This window comes from Biomphalaria glabrata, chromosome 8, assembly GCF_947242115.1.
Source record: "Biomphalaria glabrata chromosome 8, xgBioGlab47.1, whole genome shotgun sequence".
Classification (NCBI taxonomy): domain Eukaryota; kingdom Metazoa; phylum Mollusca; class Gastropoda; family Planorbidae; genus Biomphalaria; species Biomphalaria glabrata.
Window position 1 is genome coordinate 5211920 of NC_074718.1, and position 16756 is coordinate 5228675.

Sequence of the window (16756 nt, forward strand, 5' to 3'; positions counted from 1 at the left end):
AACCGTGTACATTTGTAGAGAACAAGGTTCTCTCTCGAGAATTGTATCTGGATACCTAGTATGTATGTATGTATGTATGTATGTATGTATGTATGTAAAGGAAATTTGTTTTTTTTTTTGGCTTAATATTTGTGAAATTTTTGTTGTATATATAGTTTTTCAAAACTCTATATTTAAAGACGCATAAATTTTTAATTAAAAAATTCTTTAAAAAAAAATGTTAAATAAACATTAATAAGACGTCATTATAAATAAATAATCACTTAATAGGACTTAACCATTGTGGGGCTCTATGCGAAATGGATTTCGCGGGACCAAGCTTGGGTAAGGATGCCGATGGTAAAAACAATTATAAAATAAAAACAATGTCAAATTAACATTAATAAGACGTTATTATAAATAAATAATCACTAAATAGCAGGGCCAGATTTAACCGTTGTAGGTCCCTATGCGAAATGGATTTCGCGGGGCCAAGTTTGGGTAGGGATAAGACGTATTTATAGGTAAATAATCACTTAATAGCAGGGCCGGACGTAACCATTTTGGGGCCCTATGCGAAATGGATTTCGCGGGGCCAGGTTTGGGTAGAGATGCGGATAGTAAAAAAAAAATAAAAATAAAAGCAATGTCAACTTAACATTAATAAGACGTTATTATAAATAAATAATCACTAAATAACAGGGCCGAAAGAAACCATTGTGGAGCCCTATGCGAAACGGATTTTGCGGGGCCAAGTTTGGGTAGGGATGAGGATAATAAGTGAAAATCTATACTTCTGACAAATAAATACAACCGTATAATGTAACACGCATATGTCTGACTTGATTACGTAATAAACATTCGCTCATCCTAGTCCATAAATAACAAGAGTCCTTCAGGAGTAGACAGATGAACACTTGAAGTAAGATTGGTTCGTAGTAACCATTGCTTGAACCTATCCACATCAACTTCGCGATACAAATCTATCAAGATTGCAAATCGTATCAAACCGAGACCCATCGTTATAGAAGGCCTGACAACATCTGTGGGCAACTTACACCATAGCCATTGGTCTAAACTGCCCACAGGTTGTGACGTTGCAGGCCAGTGTTCAGGCCTTCTATAAAAGGATGGTCTCGATCAAATCACCTGGAATGGAATTGCGATCATGACTACACGCTGCAAATAATTGCTTACAAAAATGTGTTGATAAGACGTGGCAACGAGCCATTGGTCTAAACTGCCCACAGGTTGTGACGTTGCAGGCCAGTGTTCAGGCCTTCTATAAAAAGGATGGTCTCGATCAAATCTGGTTAAACTCATGTGTGATTCTCAAACTTTACACCATGGAATGGAATTGCGATCATTACTACATGCTGCAAATAATTGCTTACAAAAATGTGTTAGTCTGAGATTTAATCTAACTTGTAAGATGGACTATAATTACAAAGTGGTATTTTGCCTTATTAAATTAAAAATCAGGGTGCTGAATACCAACGGGTTTATTCGTCCCTGTATACAGCATGCGTATTTCATTAGAAAAACAAAACGGCGTGCCGTCAGAATCTTATACACGTTGAAGGCGATAATGAAATAATTATCAAAAGCGCATTCCTCGATTACGTGAAGACCTGCGTGTAACAAGGGCTCACGTTGTCTCAGTGTTTTAACAATCGGGTCCCTTTTTTTCGGGAGATCAAAAGCCGTGGCGTCTTATTCGAGATAAGGACAAGGGAGATTATTTGTTTTTCTTTGAGCAATACACAGACAGCGCACACAACCATAAAGACATGTTCAGCCATTTCTAGAAATGCTTAGAGAGTGTCATCAATCATTCATGCGACAATAACATTCTCTGTAAGCTTCTGTTAGGATTTATTTATTTTTTTTACTTCCAATGCTTTGATAGCTTGAGTCCACTGGAATCTGGATGTGTGAAACATGAATCATATAACTGTGTGGGGTAGAATGTGTGAAACATGAATCATAGGAAGATAATTGTGTGGGGTAGATGTGTGAAACATGAATCATATAACTGTGTGGGGTAGAATGTGTGAAACATGAATCATATAACTGTGTGGGGTAGAATGTGTGAAACATGAATCATAGGAAGATAAATGTGTGGGGTAGATGTGTGAACATTGAAGGGACCATAGGAAGATAATTGTGTGGTGTAGATGTGTGAACATTGAAGGGACCATAGGAAGATGACTGTGGCGGGTAGATGTGTGAACATTGAAGGGAATCATTCCTTGCAAGGATTACTCTTACTGGGATAGGGAGGAGCTCTGACATTTCTATTTGTTTTATTTTTGGCATTGAAACACTGATTTGAACTCCAGTGATGTATTGGTGTATATATTGTAATAACTTAAGCGAGGCAACTCAACGAGACATAGACGTTTATTCACACGACATCACAGGTACACAAAACAACATCTATCTTAGGCACAGTCTCTCCATATTGGCTCTTTACTTGGGCGGAAATCGTTCTCCTCTTCTAATGTTGACATCCTTTCCAGTCTAGTTTATCACAGTGCGCACCTTCTTGCTTAGATGGCGGTGCGCATGACAGAGTCATAACAATATTGATGTTTGCATTAGTGTAAGTTTTGATGTTTGTATTGGTGTGTGTATAAATGTATGAATTGATGTATATATTGTATGTATGTATTTCGTGTATGTATATTGATGTATTGGCGTATGGTCAAAAAGTTTTCTTGCTTTGCTTTAGTACAAATTGATTTATTTTTTATTAGGCCTGTTTCGATAAACTGCTATTTCGAATATGTTATAAAATAGGTCGCAGAGCTTTGCAATCTTTTCTTTTCTCTGACACCCTGTAGCTCCTAGTTCTGTCACGAGCCAAGGTCACTCCCTGGTGCATGCCTTTAATTTCTTTGGTTGAAGTGTACTAATAGAGTGACCATTGGCATATATATATATATATATACACACACACAATTGACAATACAGATATCAGATACAAGAAGTGAGCGATGTAATGCTAGTTCTTTGCCAGGTGCTCTGTAGGTTTAAGTCAGCTTTCAGTTATATCTTCTCTCAGTCATTTAACATTCCAAATCTTCTGCATCAAACTCCCGTTTAAGTGAGGCCTGGAGAAGTTGCCTTCCTTCCAAAAGACCTGGACCAAAAACCCGAGTAACATTGGACATAAAAGAAGTCATGTACACAATCTACACATTTTGGTGGAACACAAAAAGTGTATGTGTTGGGTGGCGGGACGGAAAATTTGTATGTGTTGGGGGACGGGACGGAAAATGTGTATGTGTTGGGTGGCGGGACGGAAAATGTGTTGGGGGACGGGACGGAAAATGTGTATGTGTTGGGGGGCGGGACGGAAAATGTGTATTTGTTGGGGGCGGGACGGAAAATGTGTATGTGTTGGGGGGCGGGACGGAAAATGTGTATGTGTTGGGGGGCGGGACGGAAAATGTGTATGTGTTGGGTGGCGGGACGGAAAATGTGTATGTGTTGGGGGACGGGACGGAAAATGTGTATGTGTTGGGGGGGGGGCGGGACGGAAAATGTGTATGTGTTGGGGGGCGGGACGGAAAATGTGTATGTGTTATACCCCCGTGCCATGTCTGTGTCTGGAAGCCAACACTAGAGCTGAAGCTAACTGGCAACATGTCTTCCCGTGTCACCTGTCTGTCTGTCTGTCAATGGCCGTCTATCTTTCTATCTATCCTTCTTACGTCACCGTCTGTTTGTCCGGGATCTCTCTCTCTCTCTCTCTCTCTCTCTCTCTCTCTCTCTCTCTCTGTGTGCCTGGCTTTGTCTTTGAATTCAAACTGCTACCTCCCCTCCCCCGGTCCAGCTTTTCTTTTGACATGCTCTAGTAACCTTTGATGTTTAATGAATAACTCACGCCTGGCTGCAGGACTCAAGTAATGTACTCTCTGTTTAGACACTCCTATCGTCTGAATCAGGCAACCACCGTAAAGAACAGATCGTTGACTCAGCAGATAGTCTGAGGTAGAGGAAGATTGTATTTATTTATATCTCTCATCTCACGAGCTGCTGTTTGCACGAGTGTCCCGTCACTGTACTTAAATATGAGTTCTAAAGGCGGGTCATACCTGCACCTGGTGGTTAGTTTGAAAGAAAGGTGGCACTATTGTGACAGACCAGGTGCTGAGCAACCTGCTTGGTCATAGATGTAGCACTACACAAGCCATCAGCATTATGAACGCTGCAGCATCATAGGAATCGTCGCTGTAGCCTCGTATAATCTATGGCGGAAGAATTATTGCTCCAGCATGCTGAAAGCCAAGGCTCTAATATCACACACAAAGAGAGAGAGAGAGAGATGTCAAGATGTGCTATTGCTATGGCTTCCGTGGCGCTACATTGTACTTAGCAGCAAACGTTCAGAAAGTAACAACTTCTCGTTGAGGGCTGTGTAAAACTGTTCTAGATCTCACTCTGACTAAACATCACTTCAGCCCTCCTCTCTCCCTCTTCCCCCCCCCTTTTTTCTCTCCCAAACTCCCCGCCCCCCAGATCGTTATCTTTCCTCCGTTTTAATTTGTCCCTCTCTCTCTCTCCCTTTTTTTTTATCTTTCTTTATTTTCCCAGGCTCTCCAATCTGGATTCCACTATCACTGGTAAATCTAATTAGTTTGATAATAGGCCGAGAGTTGTCCCTTTCATCAGTCGGTAGTGTGGCTAGTTCTCTCATCTCTCCTTTGTAGCCCGTATCTTGGCCATTGTTTGGGACATAATCACCATCTTGGACATATCAGACTGGTCCAGTCAATGTCTTATCATCTCTACTGTGTCTCGACTAAGTCACTTGCACTTCTTAAGGTCGTTCTATCTCGTATTGTAGTCACTAGTTAATTATCATTTATTAAGGCTATTTTTTAAACACTCCTTTTCTATCTTCTATTTCTTAATATATTTTTGTTTCTGAACTTTCTCCATGCATGGAGAACATACTGGTGTCACTTGTCTTGGGTAGAAAATGTTTTGTACGTGTACATAATACATTCTCCGATATACAGTTTTCATTTGTCCTTTTGGCCCTTTAAGTCTAAATTGTATTGTAATATTAAGAGTCTTGAGATTAATGAGAAATGCAGTGTTTCCCGTGGCTACGCAGCTCCAGCTTCGACCTACATATTTAGCTACACCTTACGCAAGCCAATTGTATTTTAATATTTTACAATAAAATACCAAGAAACAGACCCACACTTTTAAAATACCAGCTCTCTTCCATTGATCGAGTTCCTTTGCTTGAAGTTGTGTGTTGTCAACACTCTTGTAGAACAGCCCTGTCTAACAGCCCTGTTCCTACACTTGATAGATTCTGTTCTAATGTTTCCATGTTTCCCGTCTTGAGTTTTTGGTAAAAGTATAAGTGATAGCGTTGTGTTGGCGTTTTTTTTTTTGGAAAAGAATCGAACTACAATCATAATAGCAACAAACAAGACGGGGATGGCTTGGACCAGAGATGGTCACATGATTAGAGGAAGGTGCCCCCCCCCCCGCCTCAGACTTGGGGGTAAGATGGGCTTCAAGATAAGTGGGGATATTTCCTTAATGGAAACTGGGCTAACACGATGAGAGATAGCGACAGAGAAGTTTTTTTTTTGGTCATGATCTGAAGCAAAGGAATTGGGGGAGGCGGGGGGGGGCTGGGATGCTTCTGTCAAGTTTTTACTGGCGCGTTTTTGTTTCGTTCCGGTGTTAGTGCTGGTCACGTGAGTTGCATGGCTAGCAAAGCTGTTCTTATGTTGAACACGGCACAGAAAATACAGCGTAACGATGATGGAACTCTTGAAATATTTTGACTTAGCGTGCTGAGAATAAAATCTGTGAAACCATGAACCAGTCCATTTACTACAGTTTTTAAGCTGATCATATCGCATCATTCAGTAGGAAATGTGTATCAATCTGATAAAGGCGCTTGGCCTTCGACTGAACACGAATTAGCATACATAAATATTGGACATATTTGCATACATAAATATTTGACCAGATAGCTATCTGAAGTGTCTAGCATGCTGGCCATTTGATAGTATACTTGTGTTAAGTTAGGTTTGTAAATATCTGCATTGACCATTAAAAACTAGTTCTTAGTTTGTATGCTGACTTTCTTAAGCAAAATAATTACACGATCTGAAGTGTTTTATGTTCACGTCTTGTTACACTCCATGTGTGCCGCTTCTGACATTAAAACCCCTTTCAGACCTTACTCCATGTGTGCCGCTTCTGACATAAAACCCCTTTCAGACCTTGCAATCCACGTGTGCCGCTTCTGACATTAAAACCCCTTTCAGACCTTACACTCCATGTGTGCCGCTTCTGACATAAAACCCCTTTCAGACCTTACACTCCATGTGTGCCGCTTCTGACATAAAACCCCTTTCAGACCTAGCAATCCATGTGTGCCGCTTCTGACATTAAAACCCCTTTCATACCTTACACTCCATGTGTGCCGCTTCTGACATAAAACCCCTTTCAGACCTTACACTCCATGTGTGCCGCTTCTGACATAAAACCCCTTTCAGACCTTACACTCCATGTGTGCCGCTTCTGACATAAAACCCCTTTCAGACCTTACACTCCATGTGTGCCGCTTCTGACATAAAGCCCCTTTCAGACCTTGCAATCCAGTAGACAGATGATGTAATGCTCACCTGTTTCTATTGCCTACGATGAACAAGGGTGTCTTGTGGCCAGCTCAAGGATAGTTCACCTTGACTTTCCCCAACTTATGCCAGGGACACATTTTTGGTGGACTCTTGAGTGTCCGGAAAGTCCCGAGCTTCACCAGGGTTCGAACCCGAAGCCATTCGGTTCGGAAGGCAAATGTTTTATCGATCGTAGTAAATAAAATTTCAATAATAACTTTGTTAGTGTTTCTCTCTCTCTCTCTCTCTCCCTTCCCCCTTCCAAATCACCAAGTATACATTAAAAAAAAACTTTCTCCTTCCAAATCAACAAGTATTTATTGAAAAACTTTCTCCTTCCAAATCACCAAGTATTTATTGAAAAACTTTCTCCTTCCAAATCACCAAGTATTTATTGAAAAACTTTCTCCTTCCAAATCACCAAGTATTTATTGAAAAACTTTCTCCTTCCAAATCACCAAGTATTTATTGAATAACTTTCCCCTTCCAAATCACCAAGTATGTATTGAATAACCTCCCCCTTCCAAATCACCAAGTATGTATTGAATAACCTCCCCCTTCCAAATCACCAAGTATGTATTGAATAACCTCCCCCTTCCAAATCACCAAGTATGTATTGAATAACCTCCCCCTTCAAAATCCCCAAGTATGTATTGAATAACCTCCCCCTTCAAAATCCCCAAGTATGTATTGAATAACCTCCCTCTTCAAAATCACTAAGTATGTATTGAATAACCTCCCCCTTCCAAATCACCAAGTATGTATTAAATAACCTCCCCCTTCCAAATCACCAAGTATGTATTAAATAACCTCCTCCTTCAAAATCCCCAAGTATGTATTGAATAACCTCCCTCTTCAAAATCACTAAGTATGTATTGAATAACCTCCCCCTTCCAAATCACAAAGTATGTATTGAATAACTTCCCCCTTCCAAATCACCAAGTATGTATTGAATAACTTCTTTAAAAGTTGATCACTGTGAACAATCCAAGTCATCAGCTTCAAAACCATGAGATCGACTCCTTCTCAAAACTTCGCGCTAATTACTCAAGTCAATATTAAGACTCAGAAAATGATTAGAAATATTGTTTCTCTGTGGGTCTGAAACTATTCCTGAAGTTAGCAAATACACCCCGGGGATAAAAATCTGTGGCGTTCTTTTGTGAGTGTTCCAGCAAATTGACTGGCTTTGTTGGTCAGTTCACATTGTTTGGTCATATGAAGACATCCATAAAGCACCAGTTTCCTGTCTTCAAATGTCCACTATTTACTTAGTGAAATGAGAAGTCTAGAGCTGTGTGTGTGATTCAGAGTTTCTTGGGATAGTTATTGGAGAAAGTTCAAATTGCAGGGGGTGGCTGCTGGTAGCAGCACATTTAGAGTGGAATCACGATGAAACAAGAAAGTTATCGATGGGCTGGCTGTTTGATGACTTAGATGACTTTGTTTGATGACTTAGATGACTTTGTTTGCTTGGACGTGCTCTCATTTTAATACTTTTCTCTCTGACTCTCTCTTTCTCTCTCTCTATCTTTCTCTCTCTCTCTCTCTTTCTCTGTCTCTCTAGTGGTCCCTATTGTTCTTACAGCAAGTCTTCGGTTAACAATAGGTCGATTTTATTGTTCCAGATACAAAACTGTTCCCCCTCTGCCCAAACACTTCTGTTTTAGAAGCTACTCCACTAACGATCTATATTGAAGATGTTCCTACTTAGATTCATTCAATCTATTCTTCTTTACATTTTGATATCTAAATTTAGTTCTACAGTGCTCAAACGTGCACACACAAAATGTTTAGCCAATAGTGTTTTTAAAATGTACAGTGTTTCAATACCTCCTCACCGGATATATACACACAAACACACACAAGCTTTGCATACACTTAATGGAAAAAAGGAAACTATAGGAAACTATTATGATGAATCTAATGGTATCTATCTAACATCTGACTCAATGCTCGATACATGCGCAGTCTGTGTGAATGTCTCGCGCAGACCTCGTGCATTGTTCCAAAAACTTGTTTTTTTGAGTCTTCGAGTCGTACTGTTACTGAACATTTTACTGAACAGTAGCTTACTAGTCGACACACTGATATGAGTGGTTTTGTTGGCTAGTCCACGAATTGTATGTGCATCTAGTTGTAGGTCCAGAACTTAACCCTTTCTCTCCTAACTGACGATACCAACGTTGATTCCACTAGAATGTGGTAAATAATTACGGAGAGAAAGAGTTAAAAGAGATGACCAGTTCAGACGTGTGAGAGATCTATGTTCAGAGGAAATTGTTAATGTATTTGTCCTTGATACTCTATGCTACAACGTTAGAACCGCTGTACAGCGAGGGGAGAGTTTGAAATGATTTCTCATCCATTTCGTTTGACACCAGCTCCCTTCCTCCCTCAGGTAAAGGACACGGTTGACCTACTTTATGGTCGTTTGCTAGTGAGACCGGGTCAGGGGTTCACCGTCAGGAACCATTTTTTTTTTAAGCGGCACCCATTCATTTAATGTGTTCCATGTGTTCCACACATAGATTGTAGAACGTTAATAAGTCCACGCAGCAAATGAAAACTTTTATTGAAACTAATACTTCGGCTCACACGTGGTTTGTGGAAGTCCTTTTAGTTTAGCTGCTTGTTAAAAAAACTTGAGAAATAGCCACTTCACGGAGTGTCTCACTCAGTACCTGGTGATTGTATGCGTGAAGTTTGAAGTGTGTGTAACACTCTCACCCTAAACATCACTTCGCCTCTTTTCCTAAACTTCAGTGTAGAGAGCTCCTCTTAGTCTGGTCACGTGACTAATGAATTAATCAACTCTTGCAGATAGAAAAATGCGATTATCCACCAGGATTCACCCCTTTCCCCCCTCAGCGTGGGGCAATCTTACCTGTCTATCTGACTGCGTATCGATCTATCAGTCTTCATCCCACTGCAAGGTATGTCTAACTTTCTCCCTTTCTTAACCACAACCGTCCACATCTCCTGCTGTAGTGAATGCTGGCCTTTCAGCCATGTTGCCGTGGTGGGATGGAATTATTTCACGTTGAAGCGAGAAAAGACACACAGTTTACTAGTGAGCCAAGTTTTGGTTCAACAGTTTCGAAGGAGACAAGTCCTAGCTGTATGGGCTAGACAAGGAAAGAGTATTCAACTCTCAGAATAGGCGCAAGTTGGGTTGTAGGGCGAGGGACTTAGTGCAGCAGTTAAGTGGTTGTTTGTAGCAATACTTGGTAGGGCTGATTGGTTGTAGCAATAGTTGATAGGGCTAGTTGGTTGTAGCAATACTTGATAGGGCTGGTTGGTTGTAGCAATAGTTGATAGGGCTGGTTGGTTGTAGCAATAGTTGGTAGGGCTGGTTGGTTGTAGCAATACTTGATAGGGCTGGTTGGTGGTAGCAATAGTTGATAGGGCTGGTTGGTTGTAGCAATAGTTGATAGGGCTGGTTGGTTGTAGCAATAGTTGATAGGGCTGGTTGGTTGTAGCAATACTTGGTAGGGCTGGTTGGTTGTAGCAATAGTTGGTAGGGCTGGTTGGTTGTAGCAATAGTTGATAGGGCTGGTTGGTTGTAGCAATACTTGATAGGGCTGGTTGGTTGTAGCAATACTTGGTAGGGCTGGTTGGTTGTAGCAATAGTTGGTAGGGCTGGTTGGTTGTAGCAATAGTTGATAGGGCTGGTTGGTTGTAGCAATAGTTGATAGGGCTGGTTGGTTGTAGCAATAGTTGATAGGGCTGGTTGGTTGTAGCAATAGTTGGTAGGGCTGGTTGGTTGTAGCAATAGTTGATAGGGCTAATTGGTTGTAGCAATAGTTGGTAGGGCTGGTTGGTTGTAGCAATAGTTGATAGGGCTGGTTGGTTGTAGCAATAGTTGATAGGGCTGGTTGGTTGTAGCAATAGTTGGTAGGGCTGGTTGGTTGTAGCAATAGTTGATAGGGCTGGTTGGTTGTAGCAATAATTGATAGGGCTGGTTGGTTGTAGCAATAGTTGATAGGGCTGGTTGGTTGTAGCAATAGTTGATAGGGCTGGTTGGTTGTAGCAATACTTGATAGGGCTGGTTGGTTGTAGCAATAGTTGATAGGGCTGGTTGGTTGTAGCAATAGTTGGTAGGGCTGGTTAGTTGTAGCAATACTTGATAGGGCTGGTTGGTTGTAGCAATAGTTGATAGGGCTGGTTGGTTGTAGCAATAGTTGATAGTGCTGGTTGGTGGTAGCAATAGTTGATGAGGTGGTTGTTTGTATTTCCAAACAACGTGGAACTAGCCCTGGTAGGTGTATGACGTTCCTACACATCTATAGACTTACAAGATACAAGAGACAAAACCTTGACGTACATTCTCAAACACTTACAGTTGTCAGTTTCAATGTAGATCTTTGTACGTAACATAAACAATAAGCCGATCTGCATCAGTCTTACTTAGAGATTACATCACACACTCTATAACAAGATTACATCACACACTCTATAACAGACATATGGGGATAATATGGAACCTTATTGATATAAGACTTATATTTTCCTGGGGTTCCTATCAAGTGAACGGCGTTGAGCAGACGACCCTAGCTTGCACCCCCACCCCCGTAACCTTTTTAAGGGGATTTTTTTTTTATTTACACGTTATGAAAATTGTTTCATAAAAATATTCGGGGAAAACTTTTTGAAGAGCTGTTTTTATATGTAATTTAGAGTTAACGCAGCTATTGAAGAGTGCTCGGCCCTTGTTTTACTTTTGTAATGAGCGAGTGTTGAAAAGTTTTGGCGTCTAGGTGTCAAATGAAAAGACTTTTCGTTTCGTTTTGTTCCATTGTGTTTTCCTGTTTTTTCTTTTTGGTAGTTGCGTCTGTCTAGCGAGTGCTTAGTGATATTCTCTGGAACCAGTCACAATAATGTCTTGTTCTTGGGCCAGACATGATTGTCAGAACCGCTCCACCAGAGACGTGATTGCCGGAGAGCAATCATCAATTTGAAAACATCCAAAAGTTAGACGAAACATCACGCTCCCACCCATCCCCCCCCCCCTTTTCATTCAGCCGATGAAGTGAAGAAAGAAATGGACATATTACTTCACAAAGCCCATCACTGTTTTATCTATCAATATTTATACATCTTTCTACTTGTGCGGGGGAGGTGGGGGTGGACTTCAAATAGTTGTTTTCACCGAGTCCCAAAAATGGAAGAAACTATTGCCAAATTTTGCAGACGGCACAGCAGACGAGAAAGAGCTGAGGGCGTAAGGGATAGACTTTTATAGTGCTTTAAAAAAATCTAACGCCCGTGCATGCAAAGACTTGCTCTGCAAATAACTGAGCGGAAATAGGAAAAAAAAAACTATTTATAAAAGTAAAGACATTCTTGTCAATTAATTCTTATTTATAGAGTTCGTATCTCTCTAGATCTATCTAATCTACGTTGTACGAGGTAGCTTAAGGTGCTTAACTCTTTCTCTCCGTAATTATTTACCACATTCTGGTGGAATCAACGTTGGTATCGTTAGTTAGGAGAGAAAGAGTTAATAAAGCATTTATAAAAAAAAATCCTGTTGTTGTTGTTTTTTTCCTTGTCATGTATGTGTGAACATGTGTGCGTCTGGCTTTGTGTCTGGGACAAGCAAACAACAAGACTTTGAAAGGATAAGTGTGAGACATAAATGAAACTTTGGGAGGAGGGAGGGACTACCGCTGCCCTCCCCTAGCCCTAAGGGGGGGGGGGGGATGGTTGAGTCCATAATTCTGGCCGCAGTGCTCAGCCTGTAACGAAATGAATTTCACATCCAGATGACTTAATGGCCGGCCCTCGCCTCCCATTCCAACACGCCTGTAGCCTCGTTAACTGAAGACTGCTCGTTTCATGCCGGCTTTTACACCATAAACTACAATCATCTGTCCATTTGTCGCCGCCCCATTGGGCAGCTTAGTTTAGGCGGGAGGTGTTTTAACTCTCCCAGGAAGAGCTTATTTTGGCGCCTCGGCTTTGTCTTTTTATGATTCGGTTGTGAGTTATCCTTATAAGATAGACCCTGTTGATCACCATTATATTTCCTTGAATATCCTTGCTTTATTGTAGTTTGATGTGTGCCATTTTGTAAAAAAAAATAATAATAATATTTGATGTTATCTCGTTAACGAGAGACATTTTTGTCATAACCAAGTTGGCGAACACAACGCCACAACTCGTGATATACTAGACATGTCAACTTTGATTGTAGTTTTGTTCTGAAAAGATGTGTTTTGTGTTGGTCTGTACTTCATTTCAATGAGTCTATCAACAGAAATTTTAAAAATAATTCTTTGATGTAGTTACGCTCGTGGTCGATGAAGGGGGGTTTATTGGGCTATAGTACTAGATGACTATTCCAATTTACTCTGTAGTGTTTATCAATAAGACATTGAAATTTGGAGAAAGCTAAAAAAAAAAAAAAAAAAATAAACAACATAACCTCATATAAGAACAAAACAAGGTTACAAAGAAAAAACTCAAAATCGGCCCCCGAAGTGGTCCACCCAGGCTGGCTTCAATATTTTCAGAAAGAACATCCGATTGAAATTATATCAAAGACAAATGAGAGATAAGAATGGAGAAAGAAGGTTGACAGATCTTGTGTAGTGCCCCAACGGTCCAGCAGATCAAAGGATAGGTGCAAGTGAATGTAAAGTTAGATGTGAACCTGGCCTAACTAGTTCCCTTTTCAGACCTTGTGGGCTATAGGGCAGATGATGTAAAGTTCATCTGTTTTTGTGGCCTACTGTTAACGAGCGTGTCATGTAGCCAGCACAACGACCAACCGCCTTTACTTTTCCCCAACTAATGTCAGGTACCCATTAGAGCTGGGTGGACTCAGAGGCGCCCAAAGATTGAGTATTGATGTAATTGTTTTGAAAAGGCTCAATCTCTTTTATATATATATATATATATTATTTTTTTCATTTAAAAAATTAGATTTTTCGCTTTCTGAAAAAAAAAAGTTGCCTTTGCATCAGAACTTTGAATGGTCTAAAATATTGTGAAAAAAGTAGTCTTTGCATCAGAACTTTGAATGGTCTAAAATATTGTGAAAAAAGTAGTCTTTGCATCAGAACTTTGAATGGTCTAAAATATTGTGATGTCGGATTTTTACTATCTTTTTTAGTTTACGAGATCTAAACAGGACAGACGGATAGACATTTCACACAAAACTACTAGCGTCTTTTCCCCTTTTGGGGGCCGCTAATAAATTGATTTGTATTTTAAATAGTATTTAAAGGCTTTTAGTATTAGTGCAGAAATGTTCGGGGACAATTTTAAAACAAAGCGTAAAGGGAACCAACCATATAGGACCTCCTACAGATTTTGCTGTCTCAGTAGTCATTGTATAATCTTTTTAAATTGGTTTGGTCAATTTTGTTGGCATTCACTTTGAGATTTATAATTCTGTTTTCAAATAATATTTATGAAACATCCTTGTTGCTGAAGTAAGACGTGTAATTATTTTGGATTGTTTCATTGCTGAGCAAGTTTTTGTTTCACATTTTGATTGTTTTTTTTGTGTTTTCTGTAATGAGATTTCATTATGAGCAAATGTAATCTGCCCTCGACAGGTCTCAGTGGAGTTGTTCGCTACAGCCTCGTGGGCAGCTCGGCTTCCAAGTTCGCCATCGGCCCAATTAACGGAAGCATCTATACCGTGGCAGGGCTAGACAGGGAGCAGGTACCCTTGTATAATCTGATTGTCATGGCCACTGACCAGGCTCCCAACCCGAAAGATAGACTCTACACCACTGCTACAGTAAGTTGGCCTTTTTTAAAAAAGTATTTTTTTTTCTTCCTTTTTTTCTCTTTCGTTCTATTTTTCCTTATTTCTTTCTATTTCTTTTTCTTTCTTTCATTTTCTTTCTTCCTCATTCTTCTTCCTATTTCTTTCTGTATAACATTTTTTTTTATTTCTTTCTTGTGAAATATGTTCTCCAGCTATTTCTATTTTATCTTTATGTGTTAAATATTTCACTTACTTCTATATTTTAAAAGTAATATATTACTACCTCCCTCTCTCTTTCTCTCTCTCTTTCTCTTTTTCTATTACTATATGCATCTCCATCAGATTCTCCTACTGTCTCAGTTTAAATTCAAATACAAGATCAATTCTTTTGCGATACTCCCTTTTACAAGAAAACTTTGAAGCTTTTTTGCAAGTTACTAGAAAAAGATGATTTACTTATCCAACGGACTGCTAAACCAATGGCCATACCCTGATAGCAATTAGACTTATCTCCCGTGTTTGTTCTATTTTTAGGTTCAAGTGAAGCTCAGAGATGTCAATGACAACTCCCCTTTGTTCATCAGCCCAGAGATGATTGAGGTCAGGGAAGACGCTAAGTTAAATTCCAGCATCTTCACAGTTCAGGTCCAGGATCTGGACGAAGGCACCAACAGCCAGATCACTTACCGTATCGTATCCCAGACTACCGCGGGCACCTTCATCATTAACGCCCAGACGGGAGCGCTGTCCCTCAAGTCCGCTTTGGACCGCGAGACCATTGCGAACCACAGCGTGCTTATTGAGGCCAAGGACGGGGGCACTCCGTCAAGGTCGTCCCAGCAGACCCTGGTTGTCCAGGTGACGGACGCCAACGACAACGCCCCAATCTTCACTAATGCAGAATACAGGAAGACAGTGGACGAGGATGTGGCTGTGGGGACAAGTGTCCTCCGGGTCCTGGCGACAGACAAGGACATCGGGTTCAACGGGGCGGTGCGGTACTTCATCGTGAGTGGCGAGGGCAGCAACGACTTCAACCTGGACATGACCAGCGGCGTTCTCCGTGTCCAGAAAATGCTTGACTACGAGAGGATCACCTCCTACAAGATAACCATCCAGGCCGAAGACAGCTCCGTGGAGAACCGTCTCCAGGCCAACGCCACCATCATCATCACCTTGAATGACGTCAACGACTTTGTCCCCGTGTTCGACGACTCGCCCTATGTCACCTTTGTCCAGGAGGGGATGCCCGATGGCCTGGTGCCCATACTGACCATCTCAGCCAGGGACGAGGACTCGGGTTACAACGGGATGGTCTCCTACACTATGAGGGATATAGCTGAGACCAGCTACTCTGGGATCTTTGATGTGAACGCTACCTCTGGCCAAGTGTTTGTGAAGAGGACGTTGGATAGAGAGGCCACCCCAATGTACATACTCACTATTGTGGCAATGGATTCAGGTATGTGAAATTATTATTTTTTCTCTAAATCTCCCAATGCGTTCACCCCATTTATTACCTGCCCTTTCCTTGCCAAGCAAGATTCTGTTTACCGCTGCGGGTTACATCCCTTGAGCTGATAGTTTACTGCAGGGCTGTCTGTCTATGCTGCCACTTCCTATGTGTTGGGTAATTCTTGTTCTGTGTACATTTATTGTTGTCTCCCTTAAGAGCGGGGGCTTCCCCCCCTGTAGAGAATTTCGCATCATTAGGATTAATCAGGATAAGAAACTGGCTGTTGTTGTTGTTTTAAGAGACCTACTTTTCAAGGGAGGGGGAACGGTGGCTGAGTAGTTAAGCGCTTGGCTTCCGAAACTGGGGTCCTAGGTTCGAATCTAGGCGAAGACTGGGACTTTGAATTTCATGATTTTTAGGGCGCCCCTGAGCCCAGAGTCCACCCAACTCTAAGTTTTAGTTGGGGAAATTAAAGGCGGTTGGTCGTTGTGCTGGTCACATGACACCCTGCTCGTTAACCGTTGACCATATAAACAGATGACCTAAACATCACCTTAACATCACCTGCCCCATGGATCGCAAGGTCTAAAAGGGAAACTTTACTACTTTTACTTTTCAATGGAGCTCTGAAGTTAAATACAAAAACATAGTTGACCTGGGAGCCATATAAATCTCCCTACCCCCGGCCCCATCACAAAAAAGTCCAGTGCCCAGTGGAGCAGCTGCACGTAGGCAGGGATTTCGAAGGCCTGGATAACAGCACGTTAAGATCGGAATATAGCCCTCTGGACGTAGTTTGGACATCACTGTTTTTTTTTTTTTTCTCGTTTTTTTTTTTTTTTTTGATTCATGCAGTTAGTACCGTGTTGTTTTTCCCTATCTGATAAAGTGACTACATGAATTTGTTAGCCTCAAGAACCCAGCTCAAATGTA

At 41.1% G+C, this 16756-nt stretch overlaps 1 protein-coding gene across 3 annotated transcripts in view; it reads left to right on the forward strand.

The window, feature by feature from the left end:
* Positions 1–16756, forward strand: part of LOC106057322 (cadherin-related tumor suppressor-like) — a 157680-nt gene that overhangs the window by 85586 nt on the left and 55338 nt on the right. For all 3 annotated transcript variants that reach the window (XM_056039228.1, XM_056039229.1, XM_056039230.1), the window contains exons 6-7: positions 14210–14397; positions 14902–15829. In XM_056039228.1, coding sequence (XP_055895203.1) covers positions 14210–14397; positions 14902–15829 — 1116 coding nt within the window. The remainder of the gene's footprint in view (positions 1–14209; positions 14398–14901; positions 15830–16756) is intronic.